The sequence below is a fragment of the Arachis hypogaea genome, chromosome 13, assembly GCF_003086295.3.
Source record: "Arachis hypogaea cultivar Tifrunner chromosome 13, arahy.Tifrunner.gnm2.J5K5, whole genome shotgun sequence".
Taxonomy (NCBI): domain Eukaryota; kingdom Viridiplantae; phylum Streptophyta; class Magnoliopsida; order Fabales; family Fabaceae; genus Arachis; species Arachis hypogaea.
This window is the reverse complement of record NC_092048.1, coordinates 142,869,714-142,897,284: the sequence shown is the minus strand read 5'-3', so window position 1 is coordinate 142,897,284 and position 27,571 is coordinate 142,869,714. Positions and strand designations below refer to the sequence as shown.

General features: G+C 35.6%; 3 protein-coding genes across 4 annotated transcripts; 1 reads left to right on the top strand and 2 right to left on the bottom strand.

Moving 5' to 3' along the window:
- Nucleotides 1-301: 301 nt before the first annotated feature.
- On the bottom strand, nucleotides 302-2,082 carry LOC112792486 (pentatricopeptide repeat-containing protein At4g33170). The gene has a single exon (XM_025835744.3). The coding sequence runs from the start codon at nucleotides 2,080-2,082 to the stop codon at nucleotides 340-342; it is 1,743 nt and encodes a 580-aa protein (XP_025691529.1). The 3' UTR covers nucleotides 302-339.
- Nucleotides 2,083-2,241: 159 nt separating this feature from the next.
- On the top strand, nucleotides 2,242-3,667 carry LOC112792487 (pentatricopeptide repeat-containing protein At1g79540-like). The gene is made up of 2 exons (XM_072212897.1): nucleotides 2,242-2,673; nucleotides 2,750-3,667. Exons 1-2 carry the CDS (start codon nucleotides 2,242-2,244, stop codon nucleotides 2,771-2,773), a joined length of 456 nt encoding a protein of 151 aa, XP_072068998.1. The 3' UTR covers nucleotides 2,774-3,667.
- An 8,013-nt stretch (nucleotides 3,668-11,680) lies between these two features.
- Nucleotides 11,681-13,536, bottom strand: LOC112792485 (codeine O-demethylase). Of its 2 annotated transcripts, none has more exons than XM_025835743.3 (3): nucleotides 13,219-13,536; nucleotides 12,566-13,138; nucleotides 11,681-12,137 (listed from the first exon to the last, which is right to left on the bottom strand). In XM_025835743.3, exons 1-3 carry the CDS (start codon nucleotides 13,417-13,419, stop codon nucleotides 11,868-11,870), a joined length of 1,044 nt encoding a protein of 347 aa, XP_025691528.1. In that variant the 5' UTR covers nucleotides 13,420-13,536; the 3' UTR covers nucleotides 11,681-11,867. The 2 variants fall into 2 exon arrangements, with proteins under 2 accessions (XP_025691528.1, XP_072068997.1); XM_072212896.1 differs by having other exon boundaries at nucleotides 11,681-12,158; nucleotides 13,219-13,519.
- Between the last annotated feature and the right edge of the window lie 14,035 nt (nucleotides 13,537-27,571).

Sequence of the window (27,571 nt, the reverse complement as noted above, 5' to 3'; positions counted from 1 at the left end):
CTACAACTAATACATATGATAAATTTATGAAATTATACCAAATCAAAACCTAATTGAGAGAAGAACTTGAGACATTGGAATCCTTTAATTTGAGGTTGATTTGATTTAATTTCATAAATTTATCATGTTAACTGTCAATTAGGACTACTAAATGTATGTTGTGATGTCACTTAACGTGTCATATCAACAAATTTTGACGTCATTAGCAAAAGTGACGGAAGAACTATAATGACTAAAAAATTTTAAAAGACAAATCTTATTAAAAAAATCTTTCAAAAACTAATTTAAAAAATGAGTAATCTTTTGGAGATTAATTTGACCATTTATTCATCTTATGTTCTACCATATGTCTCTACAAGTACAATTACCATCAACAAATCTGTGATATCTGTTAACATCCCTCACAATAATTTCCCTCTCTAAAATTCTGGTCATATACTTAAAAGCTTCATGACAATCCTTACAAATCCTCAAATTCTTCACAATTCTCAATGGCTTTCCTGGTGGTGCAGACCCACACAACACACCAAATGCCACTGCCAACTTCTCGCTGTGATGCCAAAGAGCCTCCTTTCTCTTTTCTTCCTCCACATTGTGCAACAACTCATCCCAAATTGGAACATATCCCAATTTCTCAATCTCCCCCATGATCTCTTCCAACTTACGATAAATTTCCGCGGATCTCTCATGCTTCCAATCCCCTGCTGCAAAAACATGTACTTTTCCCTGAACTTCAATCCAACTCCTACCTCCTTGTTTCTTCACCCTCCTATCTCTCAACATCTTCCTCAATTCTGCAACATCATCCCACCTTCCTGCAGCTGACAACACATTGGCAACAATAACATAAGCCGAGTCATCAAGCGGTTCAAGTTCCAAAACCCTCTTGGCCATAGACCAAGCCTTATCGGCTTCACCATGAAAAGCACAAGCTGATAGCAAGGCTCGCCAAACTGCAGCATCTGGCTCATATGGCATTGTCAATGCTACCCTCTCTGCCTGTTCCAAGTGCCCAGCACGGGCCATTGCACCTACCAAGCAAGTATAATGCGCTAGAGTTGGCTGCAAACCATAATCCACTTTCATCCTTGTCAACCACTGATCAGCCTGAAGAAACATTCCAGCGTTATAAAGTGCTGTCAACATTGCCAGAAAACTATACTCATCCGGCACCAGTCCCTGGCATCCCATTGAATCAAACAGTTCGGAAGTAGATTTATGATCTCCTTGCTGGGCATAACCGGCCATCATAGCATTCCAACCCACTAAATTCATCCAAGCCAAATTATCCTCAAAAACCTGCCTTGCATTCTCAACAACGCCGGCTTTACCATAACCATCAACCAGAGCACTGCCCACCACCACATTTGAATCAAACCCAGCAACAACCGCATGCCCATGTATCATTCTACACTGCTCCAATGCTGCCAGCTCAGCAGCAGCACGCAGACCCCCCGAAACGCTATGCTCTGTGGATGCAAAACCACGATGCCTCATGTCGGCCAAAACCAAAAGCGCATCCACAGAGCGGGAATTCTGAGCTAGACCCACGATCATAGCGGAATAACAAACACTATCTCTATCAGGTATTTCATCGAATACCTTGTGTGCGTGGTGCGGCATACGGCACTTGAAGTAAAAACTGAGTAGCGCAGAACCGGCAAAAGGATCACTGGAAAGGGCGAGCTTGAGGGAGAGGGAGTGGAGGGAAAGGGCAAAGGGGAGGGCAGAGAGTGCAGCTGAGGTGCGGAAGAGGGAGGCAAGGGTGCGATTGTTGGGGAGTGTTGGGTGGCGAAGCATGGAAACGAAGTAACGGAGGGCGAGGAGGGTATTGGAGTGGGCGGAGACAAGTGCGGTCCATGACACAACGTTGGGACTCCGGATTTGGCTGAACACGCGGACAGAGTAGGACGCCAAGCTCTCCAATTTCGAGTAAAGCGTTACCAGGTTGTTGAATGTGGCACGGTCCGTTGCAACTGATTTTATAGCACGTGCGTGAATTGCACGCGGATCGGTCTTAGTGGGAGATGGAGGCGGTGGCAGCGACCGCGGTGGCGCGCTGAGGTCGTCATGTTGCGCCATGATGCTCTCTCTCTCATTCTCTCTCTTTCTCTCTCTCTAAGTAAAAGAAGCAAACTTTATTATTACTCTTTACTCTGTTTTTAGGTCTCACCTGTTGCCCTCTTCCCCAAACGCCACAAGATAGCGCCCCGCTGCCACCATCATCACCCCGATCCCTCTATGCTGTTGTGGAAACGAGTCCATTTCCACAATGCTTCCGGACTGCTCACAAAGTTCCTCCCTCGCCGATCGCAGCACCACTCTTCCGCTGACGCAGACGCCGTCGTCGTCACGCGAGATCTCCCTAATCGTAACCGCCGACTCTCCCTCCGTTTCTGCGTGTGGGTCGCGCTCAAGTTCGAGAGCCTCGTGGATCAGCATTCCCGTAACGAGGTAAGTTGCACTCTCGCCACTAAGGAGTGGTGCTCCCTTTACTGGGACGCGCTCCAACTTCTGAAGAAATCTGAGATTTTCATAAGTTCTGAATGTGTTAGAGCCCTCATAAGGACCTATTCCTATATGGGTCTTGCTGAAGAAGCCATTCAGTGTTTTGATAGAATGTCTGAGTTCGATTGTGAGCCTGATGCTCACGCCTATAACACTATCATGAAGGTTGTGCTCAAGAAAGACTTGTTTGTGTTGCCTTTTTCGCTCTATAATGTTATGCTTAGGTCTAATTCTTTGCCAGATGACCACACTTACACTCTCTTGATTGGTGGATTCTGTAAGATTGGAAACTTCAATGCTGCCCTCAAGATGCTCGATGATATGAGCAAGAGGGGGTGTGCTGCCTGATGTTAAGACGTATACGGCTATTATTTATGGCCTCTGTCACTGGAAGAAGGTTGATGAGGCGTTTAGGTTGTTTAACACTATGAAAGAAAATGGGTGCTTGCCTACTTTGCGCTGTTATAATGTCTTGATTGATGGGTTTTGCAAGAACGGGAGGACAGATGAAGCGCTTTCTTTGCTGTCTTTGTTGAGGATAGATGGTTTTCCTCTTAATCTGCAGAGTTACCGTTCTCTGATAAATAGCTTCATTCACGCCAAGAGATATAGTGAGGCATATGTATGGTACACCAAAATGTTTAAGAGGGGAATTGTGCCGGATGTTACTTTATATGCTATCATGATACGTGGTTTGTCCGAAGAGGGTAGGGTTGGTGAAGCTGCGAAGATGTTAGATGAGGTGATTGGGATGGGTTTAGTACCAGACGCCTATTGTTACAATGCATTGATCAAAGGTTTTTGTGACATAGGTCGTTTGGACCAAGCTAGATCTCTTCAGCTTGAGGTTTCCAAGGACGAACAGTTTCATAATTGTTATAATGAGCTTCAGCTTGACCAATATGTACATCAGACCATAAATTGAGTAAAATACCAATTAAAATTACAAAAAAGATTATATAATCACTTTAAAAAGATAATCATCGGTAAGAAAATCTTCAATTCAACTTTTACATATGTAAACTTTTTCAAATGTAAGAATGCTCCCAAAAAATAAATTGTATATTGCAAGGCACATCAGCAGTGTGAAAATTGTTGCTGAGACGCAATTGTAGTAGGTAGAACTATGAATAGAGTAACTACTTGTGTTCTAAGAAAACTTTATTGAATGATCTCATAAACTGTTTCTCATACATCTATTTTATATTATTTACTAACTTGAGCACTTATATATATAGTCATACTAATGTCTAAGACTAATTGAAATTGACCAAGTCAAGAGACTCAGTTATTGCCAAAAACTAAAATCGCATTTCTTGATCTTCTTGATGCAATCTATTAGCTGCATTCTGTTATGGTTGTTATATTGCTGTTGTCACCTGTCAACATCCCCCCTCAAACTTAGAGTGGTGCTAGGGAACCCTCTGAGTTTGTGCTGAAATTTCTCAAAGAAAGTGGTGGACAGAGATTTAGTAAGAATATCTGCAATCTGAGAGTCTGCTGGGATATATGCACCACATGAAGGTCTATCCTGGACGAAGTGGAGATTAATTTCGAAGTGTTTGCTTTGACTATGAAGTACAAGATTAGCAGTGAGCATAACAATGCTTAAATTGTCACAAACAATCGTGAGAGCAATAGTGGAAGAGATGCCAAGCTCATTGAGGAGTTTCTAAACCCAAAGGACTTCTGCTTCAGCATCTGTGAGGCAACGAAATTCAACTTTAGTTGAAGAGTGACTCACTGCTTGTTGTTTATGACTACTCCAAAACACAGAATTATCACCAAGGAAGACGCAGTAGCCACTGGTGCAGCTACGATCTTCAATATCACTAGCCCAAGCTACATCTGCAAAGACAAATATACGAAAGTTAGTGCTCTTAGAGAAGTAAGGAACGATAAAGTATAGGATCTTCAACGTAATCAGTGCCTTGAGACACAAGTTTCAGCGAGAACAGAATTGGTGTAGGTATAGATTTCGAACGATCCATGCCTGCACGCTTTAGTAAATCCAATATATACTTAGATTGAGATATATGTAAATCACCATTAGCAATAGAATTGAATTTAAGACCAAGAAAATAATGCAAAGCACCCAAATCTTTAAGAGACAACTGAGATTTTAGTTGTGCAATTAAAGAATCAGTATCTTGCTTACAATCACCAGTTATAACAATGTCATCAACATGAGCAAGAAGGTAAATAGTAGAAGTAGAGGTGATTCGAATGAAGAATGATGTGTCAGTTTTGGTGTTTTTGAAACTAAACTGAAATAGAGTGGTACTAAGTTTAGCAAACCAAGCACGTGGTGCTTGCTTCAAGCCATAAATGGCTCTATCTAGTTTGCAAACTAATGTGGAATCATGATGCTGAAATCCTGGAGGTTGAAACATATAAACATCCTCTTTCAACTCGCCATTTAAAAAGACGTTATTGAAATCAAATTGGCGTAATGACCACCTTTTAGACACAACAATAGAGAGAATATTTCGAATGGTGGATGGACGAATCACCGGGCTATAGATTTGAGTGAAATCAATGCCTTCTACCTGGTGGCACCCTTTTGCCACTAACTTTGCTTTATACTTCTTTATACTATTGTCAGGGGCTCTTTTTACAGTGAAAACCCACTTACAACCAATGATAGTTGAATTAGGAGGAGGTGATGTTAGGTGCCATGTGTGATTTCTCATGAGGGCATCATATTCCTCCTTCATTGCTTGAAACCAATGAAAAGAGGACAATGCTTGAGGAACATTTTTTGGAGAACTTTGGACCAAGTCATAAGATATTGGTGCAGCAAGAAGGACTTAAGGTTTATGTATGCTAGATTTAGATCTGGTAGTCATGTGATGAGTATTTGAAGTGATAGTTGTAGTTAGGAATGAAACTATGGTGCTTTGGGAAGTTGAAGTTCTAAACCAGAAATGAGAACAATAGTTGAGTTTGTGTTTTGAAGATTGTCATTGAGGGTTGGAGGGGTAGAAGTGGAAGAGGTAGTATTGAATTGTGTTGAAGAGGAGTTGATCAAAGGGGAAAGTTTTGAGATCTCAGAGGTATTATTGTGAGGTATAGGAATGTGAGGTAGAGTAGGAGGTGAGTGGGGTGAACCTGCATCAGAAGTAACTTGAGAAGAAAAAAGGCTAGTAAAAGGAAACACTTGTTCATCAAAGATTACATTACGAGCAATGAGAATTTTGCCTTGCTTTGTAAGGCACTCAAAATCTTTGGGCTGTGGTGCATATCCAAGAAAACACATAATTCTTATCTGAAATCAAGTTTATGAATCCTAAGAGGTCTAGTATGGGGATAGCATGCACAGCCGAATACGTGAAGCATATCATAGTTAGGTTTGATGTGATGAAACACTTCATATGGTGATTTGTAATTTAAGATCTTGGTTGGTAGACGATTAATAAGAAAAGCAGAAGTTAAGAAAGTATTCTCCCAAAATGTAAAAGGCAATTGAGCACTAGCAAGTAGAGACAATCCCATTTCAACTAAATGTCTATGTTTTCCTCAACAATTCCTTATTGTTGATGAGTATATGTGCATGATAATGTGCATAATACCATTCTATTGTAAAAATTGTTGAAAATTAAAGGAGAGAAATTCTTTTTCTTTATCAAATAACCAGTTTGTTTTTCCATCATTAATTTGAATTTGAAAAATATGAAAAACTTGAGTTTTTGATTGCATGAAGTATAAACAAGTGCATCGTGTGTGAGCATCAACAAAGCTTAAATAGTATTTGAATCCAGATCTAGAAGTAACATGTGCAGGGTCCTAGATGTCTATGAAAACTAATCGTAAATGATAAGTATATGTAGTGTTAGAAGTAGAAAAAGGAAAAACATGCATTTTGGACATTGCACAATGATCACAAATAAAAGAATAAGAAATTGTATTAGATTCAATTGGTAGATTCTATTGTTTAAGGACAGTTTTGATAACAGAAGAAGAAGGATGTCCAAGCTTTCTACGCCAGAGTTAAATTCAAATTACATTTTGTCAAGAAAGTATGAAAATTAGAGTTATCAACTAAAGAAGGTGGGACAGTCAAGTTGTCAAAGGCATAAAGATCATGTTTAAGAATTCCGTGAAGTAGAATTGCCTTGTTGACCTGAGATTTAACAAAACAATGGTAAGATATATGTAAAATATTTTTGAGCATGAAAATTTGATTATCATTTTTATTTCTTAAGGCAGAATAACCATAATGACTAATTGGAATACCAGAACCGTTTGCAATGAAAAGCTGATCAGGGCCTGTATAGTCATTGGCAGTGATGAGATTTGATGCATCATGTGTGAGATGATGGCTGGCACCTGTGTCAGGGTACCAAGTTTCTTGATGTTAGAAAGATACTTAGTAATTGAAAGAGATTGTTTCTTGGAGTTCTTTAATTGAGCACGAAATTGTTTGATCTTTCTTCTTGTTGATTCAGAAAAGAGTTGTCGAAGCTTTTGCCACATCTGTAGTGCACAAGTGTAGTGGATCATTTTGTTTTTGAAGGAACTGTCGAATGAAGCAAGCCAGGAACTAAGGTTGAAATCTTCTTGTTGCCATTCTTCATTTTTGGAGGAAATAGTGCTTGCTGCTTTCTCTGCGTCAGATGCATACTTGGGAGGTTCTTTGCCTTCAATTATATGATCTTGTAGTTTTTGAGCCTTAATGGTGAATAGAGCCAATTGTTCCCAGGTGATAAAGATTTGTTTCATCAAGCTTGTCTGGTATAGGTGAAAAAAGTGATTTGTTATTGTTGGAAGAAGAAGGAACAATCAGAACCATAGATCAAAACCTTGATGCTCTTGATACCATGTGAAAATTATTGCTGAGACACAATTGTAGTAGGTAGAACTATGAACAGAGAGTAATTACTTGTGTGCTAAGAAAAACTGAAATTGAGTGATCTTTATTGAATGATCTCATAAACTGTTTCTCGTACATCTCTTTTATACTATTACTAACTTGAACACTTATATATATATATATAGTCATACTAATGTCTAAGACTAATTGAAATTGACCAAGTCAAGAGACTTGGTTATTGACAAAAATTGAAATGGCATTTCTTGATTTTCTTGATGCAATCTGTTAGCCTGTTATGGTTGTTATATTGCTGCTGTCAACAAACAGAGGTGTGAGACAAAGAGACGAGCCAAATTGGGACTCGGCAGGTTAAGTCGGAGTGAGTTGAGGAGGTCGACGAGTTCGATGATGCACAAACCGGGAGGGTGGTGGTGCAAAGACAGTGGTTCAGGAAAGTCAGAACCGTTTCCTTGGTTTCTTGGTCCATTTCTTGTCGATGACGGGTGACCGTGCCTATTGATGCTATTTAAGATCTCGTCGCCAGCTGCCGCATGGGGTGGTTGGGCTTTTTTCAGTGTGGGTTGAAGACTCTCATGATGCAGGGAGTTTGCAGATGTTTGGAGTTAAACTTTGAGTTTGCTTTAGAAACATAACTTGTGTTTTTGTGGGTAATAACATTACAAAAATATAAATCTTTTAAAATTATATCTGAAGTTATAAATTATGATACAAAAAATTTATAAAATCAAATTACTATTACAAAAGATCGTACGAACAAAAATCATGTTAACTAAGAAAAACAGGATCTTTATAGATAAAAAAATTAAATAATATATTTTTTAATTATTTTTTTCGTCGAACAGATAAAGAAGATCTGAAATCGCTGTTGAAATCATCACTACCACCGATGACACCAATGCTAAAATCGTTGTGGCCGTTGCTCCTGTTCTCCAAAATCATTGCTGAAAGAGAGAAAAAGAGATCTAAAATCGTTGTCACAGTCGTTGCACTCTCTCTCTATTTGCTGCGTCAATAACAACGGTAACACTCAATTCCATCTGTGTTGTCTCTTTTTCTCCTCTCTTCTTTTTTTCTCCTCCTTCTCATTCACTTTCTCTGCTTCTCTCTCTCTCTTTTTTCTGGATGTGGTGATATACAGGGTTAGTGAGGTGAGAATAAGATAGTTAAAAGGATTATTTTAAAAATAATTTTAATGTTAAAAATATTTTAAATTAAAAATATTAAGAATGATTTTAATATTGATTTCAAATCTTAAGAATCAAAATAGTACTTATTTTTTTTTAATATATTTTTTTGTGTGAATAATATTATTAGATATTTTTTAACTATATATAATTATAATTTTAATGTATTCTTATAATCTTATGAATTTATTTAAATTATATTATTTATTAATTTTTTTTTTGTAAAACATAAAAATAAAGAGAATTAGAAAATAAGAAAAAAGAAAGAAAGATACAGAAAAATTAAGAGAGAGTAATTTTGTTAATTTAAAAAAATATATTTTAATTGTAATGAAAGAATATCTTATATTATATTTTGATTTGTTAAATTAATAATATAAATTATAAGTTATATATAAACTGATAAGAATAGAGAAAAATAGAAAAGAGAAGAGATGTAAATAAGATAATGGAAAAAAATATTAATTTTAGAAAAAAAGTTTTATTTTAATTTTAATAAAAAAATATCACGTAACATATTTTAGTTGTTAAATTAATAATATAATATAATTATATTTTAATTTTAATTTATTTTTAATTTTAATTAGCGAATGTTATATTTATTAGTTATTAATAATGATATATAAAATAAATAAATAAATAAAAGAATGAGATAGAAAAAGAGAGAGAAAATAAAAAAAATTAATTTAAAAAAAATTAATTTTAATTATAATAAAAGAATAATATATAATATATTTTGATTATAAAATTAATAATATATAATAAATAAATTTTATTGCTCATAGGTAAATATATCATAATCAGTAGGATTTTTTTTAAATAAATTGGGCAACTCCATTTAATGATCTCTATTGGAGAGTTCCTTCAAATACTTTAACTTGTCAATATCAATTCTTTATCTTCTTGTTGGCTGTTCCCTGGGGTACTTCACTCTTTTTTTCTTGGTTTTTTCCCTGTACATAGTCATAGATAAAGATTTTTTTTTTGTAATTTATCTATACCCATTGACGTATTCTAATTATTTATTCCAATTATTTATGAGATGAGATTTTTTATTAGACTTAATAGCATCTTTTAATTCATATAATCAATTCTATTCGATAAAATAGGGTTTTTTTCTTAAATATTTTATATTATATCTGATTTAAATGATTTTATGTCTAGTGAAAAAAAAATTAATTGCTTTCCTTTACTTTTTTAAATTTATTTTCTCTTTTTTTCATCTAACTATTTTCAGTTTTTATGGTGTAATTCTCTTTATATTAGTTTATAATTAGAACTAATCCACTTATGAGATTTTTTCTTGATTTGCAAGAGTTCTAAAAATTTTTTCCACCTTTTTTCGGTGAGTAGATCTCTCGGATAATCCAAATTTGAGATAACGAAATTTAAAAGTGTCACATGTACATACTAATTAAAATTAATTATTAAATTTGTTATTATATTTTTGTATATAAATATATATATATAATTTAATTCATTTATAATATGTATTTTATATTTTAATATAAAAAATATTAGAAACATCAAAATTTATTTGTTTTATCTATTATTTAATTATTAATTTAATTTTTTAATCTAAAAATTTAATAATATATTTTATATTATATTTTTAAATATTGATAGTTAGTTAATAATTAAAAATAATAAATTTAATAATTTCTTAATATTTCTTTTTCAATATATATTTTATACTACATGTACATTAAAATCAGCCACTAAAATTAGTCACTAATATAAAATATAGGCTGAAATATAAATACATATAAATTAAATCACACATATATTTGTATATAAATATATTGATAGCTGATTTTAGTGTATAAATAACATTTTTATTTTAATATACATGTATTATAGTTGACCAAAATTATCATGCTCGTAAATGCCTACATGTTTCATGTGTTTCCTTCTTGATAAGGATATTTTTTCAAAACACATTAGGAAAGTTATTGGTTCACACAATCACACCTAATTAGCATCAACTTGCAGAGAGTATCATCATTCTGAGCTGATATAAAACTTGAAATCTTCTACTCATCAAGACTTGAAGATAAGTTCAATATCGAGATAAAAGAACTTGGAAGACCAGGTCAGGTTCAAAGCTTTGTCTCTCCCAAGCAGCGTATCTATTGTGGGGTATATGGCCTGGCTTGCAAGGAACACTCTAATCTTCGAAGCTAAGAATAGCAAATTGAGCTTGGAGAAATTTTGTCCCCCGCTTTGATTTTAGTTGATGAATTCGTCAGACATGGATTGCACCACCGCACAAGCTGAAATCCACGTTTTTTCTTCCTTTTTTTTCTCCTCTCTTTATTTTGACACATTGTTTTTATCTTTTTGTTCCTTTGTTTGGGAATACCCCCACTCTCGTTGTGATGCTTTCAGACCCATAATCTTTCTTGTATTTGCACGTTTTATTGCAATAAAGAATATCTTAGAGAGAAAAAAAAATTATGATTAAATTTCATCGTCAATAGCGGCACCGGATTAATAAATTGGATTGTTATTTTGTGCCAACAAGTCAACAACCATCACTTCTGGAGTTTTGGTTACATTAAAAAATAAGTAATCTCGGGCGATACGTCCAGGGAAAAAGAAAAGAAAATAGTACAGTGTGGCTAAAAATGACTTAAGAAAAAGTTATAGGTAAATAATTCTTAATCGGTCAATTTTAAACAATTGTAATTAATAATTATTAATTTTATATATTTTTAAAAAAATTTAAATAATTATTTATTAATAACAATTTTAAAAAATAAAATACAGTTCAAAAATATTTGTTGGATAAACTCCTTATTAATTACCTAATTAATAAGATTGACGACTTAATTAGTTAATTATCCTATTCACATGTTTAGAATTGAAGAAAAAAAGCTACCATTATTTGAGCTGCTTATTGTTATTACTAATTTGCTATGTAAACTTAGAAAGGTTATATCATTAATAATGTTTAGGTCGGTCAAATAGTTAATTTACTACTTCGCTTAAGTTGACCTGCCAGAAAAGAATATATAGACCATTTGCCCCGTCGTTTAATTTCGCCGTTCCATCATTTAATAATTCTGACTAAATGTTGCCTATGTAGATGGTTCATTTGTGACTTAGCTTGAGGGCGGTAGCAAGAGGAGATTCCTTATGCACTTTTTCAAAGTAGAGAAAAATAATGACGTTAGTATATATGGTTTGGTTAAGCAAGAAAAATAATTTTACACTAAGAAATTAAATGCATAATATATCTAAAAAGGTAGTCGTTTATGTAAGGCAACGACATATACATGTTGATGAAATAAAGTATGTTTTGATTATGCAATAACAAAGCACATCAACAGCAGATGTTATTAGTGATCATCAGGAGGAGAAGTAGTTTTGATCCTCATATTATCCAAGTGCGCTTTGCCATTGAGCTTGCGGGAAAAGTAGTCTTTGACGAAATCTTCCATAACCATTCTTCTAAACAAGGGTGGGTTTTCTTCACTTATCAAGCTCTTTGCAGGCCCAATCTCTGCCTCATATTTTGGGTTCATGAACATGGCAATAGAAAGTCTCCCCTTTTCTTTGTTGACTACTACCCTATGCTCCATGCTGTTGTAGACCCCATTGCTTACTATCTGCTCACCAATTATGAAGTTCTATGTGAATGTGAATGCACAAAAATATTAATTGTTTGCCTGGTTGTCAATTGAATAAAGACTAAGAAAAAGTGCAAGTCAATTAAAAATATGATGAGTATGGTACTCTTTTGTTTGTTTTCTCTAACTAGTTATTTCCCACCACATACTACTACACAAAAAAAAATAATATAAAAATTAAAAAGAAAATAAAAAGAGGTAAATAATATTGTGATTAAAATATATACGCGAAAATTTATGTGCAGTCGACTTTACATGAAGTTGATAGCTGAAAGTCGTTAAATAATTTGACTAATTGGACTAAATTTTCATCTAACAACTCTCAACTATTAACTTCACGTGAAGTCTACTGCACATAAGTTTCCAACAAATATATAAAAGAAAGAAAAAGGAATTAGATAAGAAACCTCAAAGATGTCCCCAACCAAAACAAGAAAGGCGTTGGGGTGAAAAGACACAGGAAGCCAAAGGCCATGTTTCTTGATTTGGAGACCCTCAATTGCGTTGACCTGGTGAAGTATGGTTATCCCTGTTGAGTCGGAGTGAGGAGTCAAACCTAAAACTAGCTCCGGATTGGGGCATGGCGGATAATACGTCATCCTGGTTGTCTGCATCCCGTTGTCAAATATGTGATCCACTTCCTCTATCTCCATTCCAACTCCTTCTCCCAATATTCTCAGCAGCCCCATCCCGATCTTCCTCAACTCCGCAAAGTATGTCTCCAACGTCTCTCTCAGCGATGGAGGCAGCTTTTCCAACAGATCTGCCTTTCTTCTCTCCATAGGGTTTATCACCATGAAGAACCTCTCCCCCCAATCAACCTTCTCATCCTTGCTTCTTCTTTTCACGTTTCCATACCCTTGGAAATCTCCCTCTTCCACTTGGTATTTGCTTTTCTCCTCCTTCGACAGATTGAAGAATTTCTCCATCTCCACTTCCAAATTCTCTAGCACTTCACGACTAACACCATGGTTCCGCACCTACACGTACGTCACATATATTACTATGCCCTGCATATAGGGAATACATATAATTCATATATTGGGATAATAAACTTAACCTGAAAAATCCCCCACTCTTTGCATGTGTCGTACAACTCGTGGAGTTGAGTGGTATTGTCGTTTCCATCAGAAAGCAGGGTTTGGAGGTCAAAGATGGGAATTGCTGCGGCTTCATGATCAGATTGGATAGCAGTAGGTTCCAGTTCGGGGCGTATAAACATTTCCGGTATTGCAATTTCTGGTTGCGATGGTGATGCCATTGTTGGTAGATATACAGCTAGAAAGAAAAGATCAATGTAATAATGAACCGTGCATGGCACCACACTCTATGGTGTCACGGCTATTTATGCAGCCACCACCATCAACACAACATCACTATCCCTTGTGGACCTTTTTCCCATTTATTAAAGAGCCACTTAGACAAAAAAATCTAACCACCAGCAATTTTATTAAATTTTGGTCACTATTAAATACAATTTTACACTATTAAAATTATTATTGATGATTATTTAATAGTTACAAATCAAAAAAATTGTTGGCCCTAATATTCTTTACTTAGATAAAGATGTCAAAAATATTTTTTTTAAAGATGTTTTTAAAAATTAAAATTTAACACATATAATCAATTAAACTATGTTATTTTTATTAAAATTAGACCAGACAAATTAATTTAGCAAAAAAATTAATAAATTAAATTTTAAATTAATCTAAATTAATATTTTTTTATAAAAAATAACTATAATATCTTTATTATAAAAAATAACTAAAATACCCCTATTATATATATATATATATATATATATATATTAAAAATTCTAAATCCTAACTCTACGATGACAAAAAAAATGGCTAGAATTTAGAGTTCTTAAAATTAATATGTATAATAAGAATATTTTAGTCATTTTCTATAATAGAGGTATTGTAGTCATTTTTTATAAAAAAATAATATTAATTTAGACCGATTCAAAATTTGATTCACCATTTTTTGATCAAATTAATTTGTCTGATCTAATTTTGACAAAAATAATACGATTTAATCGATTATATATTTAATAATATTTTAAAAATAAATATATTTAAAAGAGTGAAAAAAGAATTTTATTGATATTTTGTAATAAAAAAATATTTTTTTAAATATTTTTATTTTTGCGGATATATCTGATCTGATCTGCAAAATATGCAAATCGGGTCAGATCGGAACCAAGCTTAAAACGTGGATATTTGATCCGATCCAATCCAATGATTTCAATGCGGATCAAATTGATATTTTGACCATATTCGATCTGATTCGACTCACGTTTACCTCTAGTTAAAAAAGAGTAAAATTCTTGTTAGAAGTGTTCGACTAAAAGGATAAAATCCTAAAACAACATCTTGAAGAATTAAATTTTTCTTTTAGTGGATACTAAATTAGTGGAACTGGATTAGTTGAATTTAAAATATAAAAAATATCATATTATTAGAAATGAACCAAATTAGATATTCCTTTATTAATGTCACATGTTATGAACATCTTTTTACTCTGACACCTCCTTGTCACAAACATTTAAACAATGTCAAAACTGCTACCTCAATTTATGGAGATTAACTTTCTTCTTATACCTATTTTTAGTTAAAGATATTTAAAATAATAGAAACACCCAAAAATACCTGTTGGCTGTTGCTAATTATTCTATTTAGTAACAAACTTTCGGATAAAAGGGATAGGCCGAATATGACATTATAATCATTGAATAATATACTCCCTTTTAAAATAGCCTGAGACTATAAAAAGACTTTAACCCACTTCCCTCAAGAAGAATTTTTTTGAAATTTGAGAAATCATTTCTATTATTTACTTTTCTAATCTCTAATTATTCTCATTATTCTTTATTTTGTTCATCAAATGTAAACAAAAGAATTCAAAAAATTAGCATTCATGTGTTCTACTAAAATACCGGACAACAAATTTTAATTAACTTTGTTCACTTTAAAAGAATTTATTCATCTTTTTATGATATTATTAATAGAGATCTCAATACTTATTATTTATTATTATTTTTTATATTTAATTCTTGTATTACTTATTTACTACTAATAAAAATATTTTTTTATAAATTATTTATTTTTAATCTCTTCTCTTTTTTTTTTCCTTAATCTATTTCTATAACAATTCACCCAAATCAAACGGCACTCACTTTCAAAGTTGCGTTTCTTTTCATGCCTTTAATTGCACCACCTGTCTCAAATGCTTTGATTGTCAACATATTATGCGCTTTGCTTACTAATAATATATACTTTGATCATGAAACCAATCACATTGCATTAATAGCTTGCCCTTTTTATTTTTAATGTCGTCGACATAAACTCTCTGTAGTTACCTAGTCCAAAGACTTAAAGAATTGTCGATCCAATTCTTATATTATTTTGCTTGGACATCGACATGCATATATTTTATATCTTGTGGACAATGAAAATTATTTTTATTATAACACAAGGTTTTCGATGTTTGATGTTGCATATATTGCAATGTTTCACATGCTTCACGACTTAATCTCAAATCTTTGGTGTTAAAGTTACTTAGTTGATATTTTATTCGGATAGTTCCATACAACGCCCACCGTAACAAAAACATGTACGCCATACTTTTTTATTGGTGCCCAAATATCTCAGATACACAATGTTATATCTTGGAATTGATTATTTAAATTTGGACGAAAATTTGGTTCAGATTAAAAAATCGTTTTACACCTCTATAGTAATTGCATGAATCTCAGACCACAAGGAGTGAGGTCGGTTACTGCAATATGATAATAAATAGAGGCCCATACGAGCTATAAAGGAGCATCATATGTGTCAATACACAAAGAAAAGAATAGCAATATAGTATTAGAATTATTCATTCTGTAACTAGATATTGACTTGGGTGCTGGAATCTTTTTTGCAGGTCTCACGCGCAGTTTGGATTGACAAGAAGCTCGTAGCATAACACACTTCATCTAGGAGCATCACTCATTGTGACTGAGCTATACTTCGGAGACCAGTTCCAGACCAGAACATTTGGCGTCCACCGTTCAACTCAAATTTTTCAAATAACCCCACATCGATTTCTTGTTATTATTTTGCAGGACCATGGGCGATAACGTCATGCTTCCACCTCCTCCTCCTCCAACTTATGACGAGCTAGTGGCTATGAACATCGCCTTTCAGGTAGAGGTTAAGAAAATAGCTGATTTCCTAGCCGATAGAACCAATGGGAGTAAAGACGATAGAGATAGGAAGAATGTTGATAAGGAAAACAATATTGAGGAAAACAGTCAAAGACAAACACATCAATGGATATAAAATTTTTGAAACCCGCGAGAAGGAAAACGAACCATTTCTCGAAGGAGATGATAGATTTTCAAATGCCAAAAAGCTTCACACTCCCAACAACGTTGAAGCCGTATGAAGGGATTGGTGACCCTAAAATACATGTTACAAAATTTGATCCATGATGTTTTTAAATCGTACATATGACTCAATCTTATGTCGTTTTTTTTCTAACTTTTTGAACGGAGCTGCTTTACTTTGGTTTTCTAGTTTGCCTGCAGAATCAATCACTAACTTCGACGAGTTCATTGAACTATCCATCAATCACTTTGCAGCATCAAAGATCTATGTGCATGACTCTGACTACCTCAGCACTATCAAACAAGGACAGTACGAAAGTCTAAGAGACTACATGACAATATTTGCCAACATTGCAATGAAGATTCCCGACCTTAGCCCTGACGTACACCTACATGCCCTGAAAAGCAGCCTCTCGTGCATTGATAAACTAGTTGACAACACTTCAGGTTTTGAAGTTTTAAGTTTTATGGATGCCTACTCAGGCTATAACCAGATACTAATGGATCCTGCAGATGAAGATAAAACCGCATTTATAATTGATTATGAAAATTTTTGTTATAAAGTAATGCCTTTTGGTCTCTAGAATGCAAGTGCAACCTATCAAAGGTTAATAGACAAAGTATTTCAACACCAGATTGGCAAGAACATGGAAATATATGTCGACGAGATGGTGGTCAAGTCAGAAACTGAAGAGGCTCTTCAATCTGACCTCCTAGAAGTTTTTGAATAACTAAGAAAGCATTTTGAATATAGCTCGTTCCTCAGAAAAGGTCAGCAAACTCTTGAGGTAGAACACGAAGCACGGTGGTTGAGACCAAGGTGGTGGGTACCTACAAAGGTCCTCCGACGATCAAGTTAGTAAGAGAATATATGTGTATATGCTTCTTGGAAAAAGATGGATTACCTTTTTGGCTTCTGCTCCTCTCTTTATATCTGGCTGGTCGAAGCTGACCGTTTTTATGTAACGTCCGAGCATTAACTGTGTATCCGACGTTACAGGATGAAAATAAATGCCGATTTATCTGGAATATGCAGTTACAATTGTGAATCGTACGTTGCCGAGATATAACTCGTAACCGACTTTTACTTGTTCGTATCACAGCCCCCAAGCTTGGCCTGATTTGAGGGAGACAGGTTGAGCTTTTAACTGCTTTAGCGAGTTATAGCTCGGTATATCCAGCCCCCAGGTCAACGTGTCTTACCAGATTCTAACGTTGGCATATGAAAGGGTTGCGTGAAAATAAATTTCAAGCATTTATCTTTATTGGCCATTATGTTATTTAATATTTGTCTGGTTCAACTTCCAATGTCACTTCTGGACCGTTAAAGCAACTTTGGTTTGTGCGGATGAGATTTAATTATGGAACTGAAAAGTTAATTAAACTAGTGGTTGAGTTTCAAGTTCTCAAACCCACTTCATTTAAGGAGGCAGAAGCTTCTAAGTGACAATGAGTAGAAGAGGTTAGTAAGCTTCCTTCACCCCCTTCTGTTCTTGTTAATTTTTTCCGCCATACTTGTTAAAAATGAGTGAGAAAAAGAAAAATTTGCTTCCCCTAGTTACAGATGATGAGAAATATGATTGGGTTGACAATGATGTCCATATACGGGCTTCATTATTTTTCGATATTCAGAGTGTGAAGCGGGTAAACACGGGTGGGTTAGTCAGGGCTGGGTTTCACATAGAACTGTTGCCATGTAGCCGAGCGGATCGTGTTTTCCATAGAAAAAAGGATTTTGAACATTTTTATGTTTATAGTTGCATGATTGAGGAACTACGAGTTAAACTTCCCTTTTCTGGTTTTGAATGTACTGTGATGAAACAACTGAACTGTGCCTCATCTCAAATACACCCAAACGGGTGGGCGTTTATCAGATGTTTCGAAGCTTTGATGGATTTTCTTGAAATTAAAGCAGATTTAGAATTGTTTTTTTCTTTGTTTCAAGCTAAAGGGGTATGGAAAGGGTTATGGATTAATTTAAACAGCACCCCTGGGTTTTCTATCTTCAAACTTTATAAATCGTCTTTCAAGGATTTTAAAGAAATGTTTTTGAAAGTGAAATCAGTAGATGAAGAGTTTCTGTTTTACCTTGATGAACATTTGGGGGAAAAATTCCCGCTTTATTGGTGTTGTCATCCACAGCATATACTGGGACTGGAACTTATCAATACCCGAAATGAATGTATAATCTCATTTTTGATTGAAATGGTTGACAAAGGTGGATTGATATCTGTTTCTGACCTGCTTCCTTGGGAGGAAAATAAAGCGGTTGTATTAGAATATTTTGGTGAGAAAATTTGGAGGTTATCTTTCCTCAAATTTGTTTTTAACTGTTAGCTTCGCTGATTAGTTTCCCTATGAATGTTTCAGCTGGTAACTTCCCTAGAGTGACTGCTTCAAGTTTAAGGTCTCGATTCAAAACAAAAAACTTTGAGGGATCGTCATCAAATGCCAAGAAAGCAGATGGTGGGGCTGAGGTGGATCAGCCCCCACCAAAAAAGAAGGGTATTGTATTCAAAAAAAGAAAATCGGATGCAGTCACCGAAGATGACGTACGAGTTGAAGATGAGAAGTTGCAACTCGATGAATTGCCGAACTTTACTTTAAGGCAAGAGAAATTACACTCATTTGAGGAGGAGAAGGAGAATTCCTCGGTATGGAACAAGAAATTCCCCTTTAGTGTTGTTGCTGACGAAGTTGTGCAGTGTAAGGCAGATAGAAGTCGGGTAGAAGAGGTCGGGGACGTAGGCATTGATCAATATCTGCAGGTAAAGCGTTTCTGAAATGTAGGATAGTTTGTTTGTTTTTCTTTGCTGTTTCTTCTGATATGATGTTGGGTTAATGATTTTAGGTATTAGGATTTCGATTGGCCAGTATTGGCCGTAGTCAAGAGAAAAAACATAAGAAAGAATTGTCTGAGGCTTCCAAGATTGCTGAGTTGAAGGAGCAATTGGTGCGGAGTGAGGCGAGTATTAAGGAATTGAAGAAAAAGTTATCTGAGGCTAAGACCGAGCTTAAAGTTGAAAAGGAGTGTCAAGAGAGGATTTCTGCATTATTGAAAGAAAAGGAAAATGACCTGTCAACTGTAAATGATCGAATGATCGAGCTATCTGGAAAGATGAAGGAATTTGAGAGTAACAAGGAAGGTGATATTCTAGATGCTTTTGCAGAAGGCTTTGAGCGAGCTGTTAATCAGGCAAAGTTTCTTGTTCCTGATAGAGAATTTGGCGCCATGGACCCTGGTAAAGTGATCCGAGGCGGTAAGCTTGTAGATGATGAGAAGGCTGCTGAGGAGGGAGATGACAACCTTGCCGACTAATTCTTCACATGTTTACCTTTTATATCTGTTAATGAAAGCGTTTCTGTGTATTTTGCTGGACATGCTTCCATGTTCTGGTGTACTTAAGTACTTTTGTTATAAGCTGGTAGATTAGGTTTTGCTGTTTTCCTAATCAGTTTTTTGATGTAGCCGTTTTAGGGCTTGATGACTGTAATTTTTGCGCATCCGTATTATGATAATGCGACTTATCGTTTTATTGGTAGCTCCCTTTTAAAGGAATATGACATCTGAAAATTTAGAATAGTTCCCCTCTTTTGGCTGGAGATATGTCATAAAATATGCAAAAGAAAATGAATGTTATTTATAGCAGTACCTGTACAAGTTTATTTCAGGTAAACCAGCCTCATTAAAACCCCTATGAGCAAAAAACCCCTTTTGGAAAAAAATTCTCAAGGTAGTAAAAAGAGTACCGGTATGCTGCTTATTGTTAACTGTAATATTGCTTCAAAGAGTTAACGTTCCATGTATTGGGAATTTGCGTGCCATCTAGCTGCTCCAACTTATATGCTCCGCGGCCTAGTACCTCAGATATTCGGTACGGGCCGTCCCAAGCTGCGGCGAGCTTCCCATGAGAAGGAGGTCGGCGAGCATGCTCAGTCTTCCGAAGTACTAAGTCTCCGTTGCTAAACGATCTTGGAACTACCTTTCGAGAATATCGTCGGCCTAGTTGCTGTTGCAAGGCTCTGTGCCGAGTAGCTGATGTTTCCCTAATTTCTTCAATTAGGTCAATTTCTGCTTGCCGAGCTTGCTCATGATCTTCGGCTAACGTCCGCATAGAGTTTTGGGACACCTCCATTGGGATCATTGCTTCAGATCCGAAGACCAGTCTGAACGGAGTTTCCTTGGTTGTTGAGTGTACTGTAGTGTTGTATGCCCATAAAACTTCAGGAATAAGCTCGGCCCATAAGCCTTTTGCGTTGTCGAGCTTTTTCTTTAATGCTTGCAGGATGACCTTATTGGATGCTTCCGCCAGGCCGTTGGACTGCGGATGTTCCACAGAAGAGAAGTGTTGCTTTATCTTTAAATTCTGCAAAAATTCCTTGAAAGTACTATCAGTGAACTGCCGACCATTATCGGTTACGATATGGCCTGGTACACCAAATCTACAAATTATATGTTTCCATACAAAACTTATCATTTGTGATGATGTGATTTTTGTGAGCGGCTACGCCTCAATCCATTTAGAAAAGTAATCTACTGCAACTACTAAAAATTTTACCAGTCTCAGAGCAGTGGGGAAAGGACCGAGTATATCTATCCCCCACCGATCGAACGGCCAGCTTACCACTGAGTGATGGAGATGTTCAGCAGGCATATTAATTATCGGCGAGTGCTTCTGACAGTTGTCGCAGGTTCTGACTTTACGCCTACTGTCCTCCCATATTGTCGGCCAATAAAAACCTGCTCGAAGAGCCTTCTGTGCCAGGCTCTGAGCTCCACAGTGTATGCCACAGATTCCTTCGTGAGCTTTGGCTAAGAGAAGATCGGCTTCCGACCTATCCAGGCATTTTAACAATGGTCGAGAATAACCTCGCCTATACAGATTGTTATTTAACAAGGTGAAAAAAGAAGCTTGTCTTCTGAATTTACCCTTGTCTTCAATTTCTTCCGGGATGGAACCATTGCGGAGGTATTGAATGTAAGGTTCCTACCAACTATCTTTACTCAAGGTGTTTAAAATTTTGGCTGATTCGATGCTTGGTTGGTCTAAAGTTGATTGTAAAAGTGTAGCAGTATGTGCTTGCGTTGTTGCTAGTTTTGATAAAACATCGGCTCTATGGTTTTGTTCTCTAGGTATATGGACAATTTCCACATTAGAAAATTGATTTAACAAGCTCTGAACAATATTCAAATACTTTAAAAGAGTTGGATCTTTTGTTTGGAAACTTTGATTTACTTGTTGGACGACTAATAATGAATCGCAGTAAACCTTTAAATTACTGATATGTAAATCAGTAGCTAACCTGAGCCCAGCTATGAGGGCTTTGTATTCGGCCTGGTTATTGCTGGCTTTGAATGAAAATCTGAGGGAGTGTTCGAGGACTATACCATCCGAGCTTTCTAACAGTACTCCTGCTCCCGCCCCTTGAGGGTTTGAAGCTCCATCTACAAACAATGTCTAGAGCCGACTTCGTTCATCAGATGAAGTGCTAGTAAACTCGGCCACAAACTTAGCTAGGCATTGCGATTTAACAGATCCTCTAGGTTGGAATTGTATGTCGAAATCGGAGAGTTCAATAGACCATTTAGTCAGTCGTCCTGCTAATTCGGGCTTAGAAAGTATCTATCGAAGTGGATGTTCTGTTCGGACGATGACTGTATGACTCTGAAAATAAGGTCGGAGTCGTCTTGCAGAGAATATAAGTGCCAGGACGAGCTTTTCGAGCTTTGGATATCTAATTTCCGCATTTTGTAGTGTCTTGCTCACGAAATAGACTGGCTGCTCGTCTTTGTTGTTTTCTGTAACAAGAGCGGAACTAATGGTCATCTCTGTGACAGACAAATATAGGTATATTGGGTCGAGCTTTAGTTTCTGCAAAACGGGTGGTTTGGAGAGGAACTGTTTCACGCTCAAAAATGCTTCTTCACATTTCTCATCCCAGAAAAAACTCTTCGCACTTTTCTTTAAACATTGGAAAAAGTTGAAAGATTTGAAGGCCAAGCATGGCAAGAATCTTGACAGTGCCACTAATCTTCTCGTTAACCTTTGAACATCTTTTGTTGTGTTTGGACTATGCATATCAAGTATTGCTTGACATTTCGCTGGATTTGCCTCGATATCCCTACTTGTCAGAATAAATCCAAGGAACTTTTCGCCTTTTACACCAAAGGCACGCTTCTCGGGGTTTAGCCGCATATTATATTTTCTGATTTGAGCAAATATTTCTTCAAGGTCCTGTATGTGGGATTGGCCGATCTTTGTCTTGGCGATCATGTCATCGACGTATACCTCGATATTTCTTCCTATTTGTTGCTCGAAAATTCTGTTCATCAGTCTTTGGTACATCGCCCCTGCATTCTTTAAACCGAAAGGCATAACATTATAGCAGTAATTACCATATTCAGTTATGAAAGCTATTTTTTCTTGGTCTGGTGGATGCATAAGGATCTGATTATAACCAGAATATGCATCCATGAAACTCAATGTGTCATAACCACAGGAGTTATCTACTAAAGTGTCTATGCAAGGTAGAGGATAAGCATCCTTTGGACATGCTTTATTTAAATCAGTAAAGTCGACGCACATGCGCCATTTACCGTTATTCTTTTTTACCATAACGACGTTGGCCAACCACGTTGTGAATCTGATTTCGCGGATGAATTTTGCTTCGAGGAGCTTGCTGACTTCTGTCATGGAGGCTGATCGCTTCTCGGTGCCGAGGTTTCTTTTTTTCTGGGAAACTGGTCGGGTTGCCGGACTGACACCTAATTTGTGTGTGATTACCGACGAACTAATCCCAGGCATGTCTCCGGAAGTCCATGCAAAAAGGTCCGCGTTCGCACACAAGAAAGTAACCAGCTTTATTCTGACCTCGTCGTCCATTGATGTTCCTATGAATGTGAACTTTGCTGGATCTTCGGTTAAGGCGACCTTGTGAAGATCTTCATTAGGCATGGGACGTTCCTGAAAGTCGGTTCTTGGGTCTAATTCTGCCAAGATTAGTTGTTCGGATTGTATTGAGTTGAATCGAGCTTCAGTGTTTCTTCTGATAGGTTTCAAACTTATGTTGTAGCATTGCCGAGCTTCTTGAAGGTCGCCATGTATGATTGCAACGATATTATCCTGCACAGGGAACTTGACACAGAGGTGATATATAGAAACAATAGCAGCAAATCTGTTTAAAAAAGGTCTCCCTAAGATAACATTATAAGGGCTAAAACAGTCTACGACGAGATATTGAATATCCTGTCTTCTGGATAATGGTTGCTCGCCTAGTGTAGTTTGCAACCATGCGGACCCCAGGACGGGCACTCGCTCTCCTGAGAATCCGACCAAGTCTCCCGAATATGGCTGCAAAATGTTAGTGCTCAATTTCATTTTTTGAAATGTTGCAAAAAAAAAGTACATCAGCACTACTCCCTGGATCAAGCAATGCCTTCCGAACAATAAGGTCTCCCAGTTGGATGGAGACGACCACGGGATCGTCGTAGTTTGTGTGTCTGCAATTGAAGTCAGTGGAACGAAAAGTCAACTCTGGGATTTCTGGGATTGGTGCGGAATTATGGTCAGCGTCTTCGACCGCTAACATAGCTCGGTAAGTTCGTTTTCTGGCCGAGCTTGTACTCCTTCCACCAGCATAACCTCCTGAAATACAATTGATTACTCCCCGTGGTTGAGCCGGGGCTTTATCCTTTTCCTTGGACGATTGACCTGTTGAGGGTTGCTCGGAGCTGGATGCCGTTCTCTTTTGCATGTGACTTGCAATGAATTTATCGAGATGGCCTTGTCGTGCCAACTGTTTCAGGAGATCTTTAGCAATTACACACTCATCAGTTGTGTGACCATGCTTCTGGTGAAAGGTGCAGTATTTTGATTTGTCGATGTTTTTGGGCTCAGGGTAATTGCCTGCCTTGTGGGGAGGTTTAATCAACTTTGAATTCAAAATTTCCTTAATGATATCATCCCTTGTGGTATTGAACTGGGTGTATGATTCGTAACGGGAGACTAGTTTGAACCCCTTATTGGTATCTCGAGCTCTTTCGTCGTCTTTAGTGGCCGACTTATCTGACTTCCGCGCTTGGCGAAGTTCTTTGATATCTATCTGTCCCTTAGCTTTTTCGCGGAATTCAGCCAAAGTTTTCGGCTTAGCCACAGCGATGGTCTCCTGGAATTTTCCTGGACGAAGACCACTTTTAATGGCATGAAGATGAACCTTGGGATGTAGATCTGGAATACTCATGGCAAGCTCCTGAAAACGTGATATAGAATCTGCAGGCAAAGAGCAAAACCAGTCAAGTGCAGGACCATCTAAAAAAGAAGGAAAACATCGGCATAAAATAGGATCAGAGGCACCGTTAACAATCATGATTGATCGAAATTTTTTAACGTGTTGCTTTGGGTCTCCCAGTCCGTCATATGGGGTTAACGTGGTCGGTAGAGTGAACTGTTTGGGGAGCTGGAAGTTCATTATGTCGGCTGTGAACGGTCCCACAGAGTTGTCAGGGTTTTCTCCCTCATCATCAGGTTGGGCCTCTTCATCCTGTTGCTCCTCGTCATTCCTATTCTATGATGTATTAGAGACATGAGTTGGTAGTGATTGTCGTTCATCATTCCCGTGTTATTCGTGATCATTATTATTATGCTCCAGACGAGCATTCACCAGTTGCGCGATTTGATTTTGCAATCGCTGATTGTCCTCCGCCATCCGTTGGTTTGCTTGTTGAAGCTCGGTCACCATCCTCAGGAGCTCGGATGGGGTAGGGGGAGGAACATCGGCCATAAGGAATTTGGGGCTTACAACGAATGATATCTTAAATCGGCCCTTCTTCTAGCGCCAAATGTTCTGACCTGTTGATACCGAGATATAGCTCGTTCCTCAGAAAAGGTCGGCAAACTCTTGAGGTAGAACACGAAGCACGGTGGTTGAGACCGAGGTGGTGGGTACCTGCAAAGGTCCTCCGATGATCAAGTTAGTAAGAGAATATATGTGTATATGCTTCTTGGAAAAAGATGGATTACCTTTTTGGCTTCTGCTCCTCTCTTTATATCTGGCTGGTCGAAGCTGACCATTTTTATGTAACGTCTGAGCATTAACTGTTTATCTGATGTTATAGGACGAAAATAAATGCCGATTTATCTGGAATATGCAGTCACAATTGTGAATCGTACGTTGCGGAGATATAACTCGTAACCGACTTTTACTTGTTCGTATCAGTTAATATTAAATAAAAAAAATATTGATTTCCTAACATCTTTTACAATATACGAATGAAATAAAATACAAAAAATAATGTTATATGATTAATAAATATTAATTATTTTTTGTCAAAAGTTAGTTAGTGATAATTTGTATTTATATTTACAAGAATCTTGCATAAAAATATATTATTTATATTTATATGTATCAGAATTTTACACACATTAAACAATACAATCTGTATCAATATGTTTTTGAATTTACATATTTAAATTAATAAAATTTATTTATTAAAAATAATGTAGTATTTACACGGATATAATAATGGTCAAATATATTAAAAAGTATTATTCCAAAAAATTTCTCTAATAGAAAAACTTTTGTCAAAAAATAAATAAATAAATAAAAATTGCCGCCGTTAGAGTTGCAAATTGGTATTTTGCAAACACCTTTAATTTGGTGCTATCCACCGTACCGAAAAGGATGCAGATTGGAGAAGCTGGATTAAGGCCACCTTCCACCCACCGACGTTTTAATAAGATGGAGAATAATCTTTTTAGTTTCTTCCTCATTTTCTGTTTCCATCAACCTGTCTCTTTCTACATCATCAGTACGTTTCGGTGGTTGTGAATACACACATACAAAGCATTCGCATGTTTTTATTATTTCAATTTCAGGCATTGTAATTGCTTCAACCTTTGATTTCAACTGAAATTCATGAAGATGCATATATGTCACCGACCATCCATCAAGATTTTCATGTGCATTAACAAAGATGAAGTTGATATATATATTTAATGGATACTTTGGGGGATTAGATAAGTCAACTTTGCTTAAATGATGTGCTTTTGTACCTAATTAATCACCATAAATAATACAAAAATATTATTTTTACATTAAAATTTAAAATTAGTCACTAAAATCAATCATCAATATATTTATATATAAATATAAATATAATTTAATTTATTTTTAATATGTATTATATTTTAATATATATTTTATATTAATAAATTAGTTACTGATTTTGATCATAAATAATAAAGTATATAATCTTATTGCGCTCCCGAATGGTATAGACTATATATAGACGTATAGTTCTTACATTTTCTCTTTCTAAAAAAGGAGCATATTATTATAAGCATTGCTTTAATGTGCTTATGAATAGATCAAATAGAGATTTTTTTTTCCCTAGTTCCATGATTAAGGCACTTAATTAGTTGCTCACCTCTTAAGTTTCAATCGATTATCACGACATATATATGACATACACATGTGTGATGTGTCTGAATGTGTATCCATACCATCTCGTCGTCACTTTTTGAACAAGAACACTTTAGTTATCTAGCATTTTCAAAACTTAAACCACACACGTGAAGATTTAAAAAATTGTTTTTATTCCATAGATGCATATATATTACATTTTTATTTGGAGTTACTAAATAAAGATATTTAAAATATATTTTTTAAATATTTTTTAATAATTAAAATTTAACACATAATTAATTAAATCATATTATTTTTGTTAAAATTAGGCCAGATAAATTAATTTATCCAAAAAATAGTGAATCAAATCTTAAAGCGATCTAAATTAATATTATATCTTTATAAAAAATGACTACAATACTTTTATAATAAAAAATAATTAAAATACTCATATATATATATATATATATATATATAATTTGACAAAAGAAAATAATGAATCAAATTTTGAATCAGTCTAAATTAACGTTATTTTTTTATAAAAAATAACTACAATACCCTTATTATAAAAATTGACTAAAATACTCTTTTATATATATATATATATATATATATATATATATATATATATATATAT

Excerpts from the sequence above, each read along its gene's own strand:
- LOC112792486 (XM_025835744.3), bottom strand. The coding sequence starts at position 2,082 with ATGGCGCAACATGACGACCTCAGCGCGCCACCGCGGTCGCTGCCACCG.
- LOC112792487 (XM_072212897.1), top strand. The coding sequence starts at position 2,242 with ATGCTGTTGTGGAAACGAGTCCATTTCCACAATGCTTCCGGACTGCTC. Across the intron at positions 2,674-2,749 it reads CCTATAACACTATCATGAAG|ATGACCACACTTACACTCTC; the intron begins GTTGTGCTCAAG and ends ATTCTTTGCCAG.
- LOC112792485 (XM_072212896.1), bottom strand. The coding sequence starts at position 13,419 with ATGGCATCACCATCGCAACCAGAAATTGCAATACCGGAAATGTTTATA. Across the intron at positions 13,139-13,218 it reads AAGAGTGGGGGATTTTTCAG|GTGCGGAACCATGGTGTTAG; the intron begins GTTAAGTTTATT and ends ACGTACGTGTAG. Across the intron at positions 12,159-12,565 it reads TGGTTGGGGACATCTTTGAG|AACTTCATAATTGGTGAGCA; the intron begins GTTTCTTATCTA and ends ACATTCACATAG.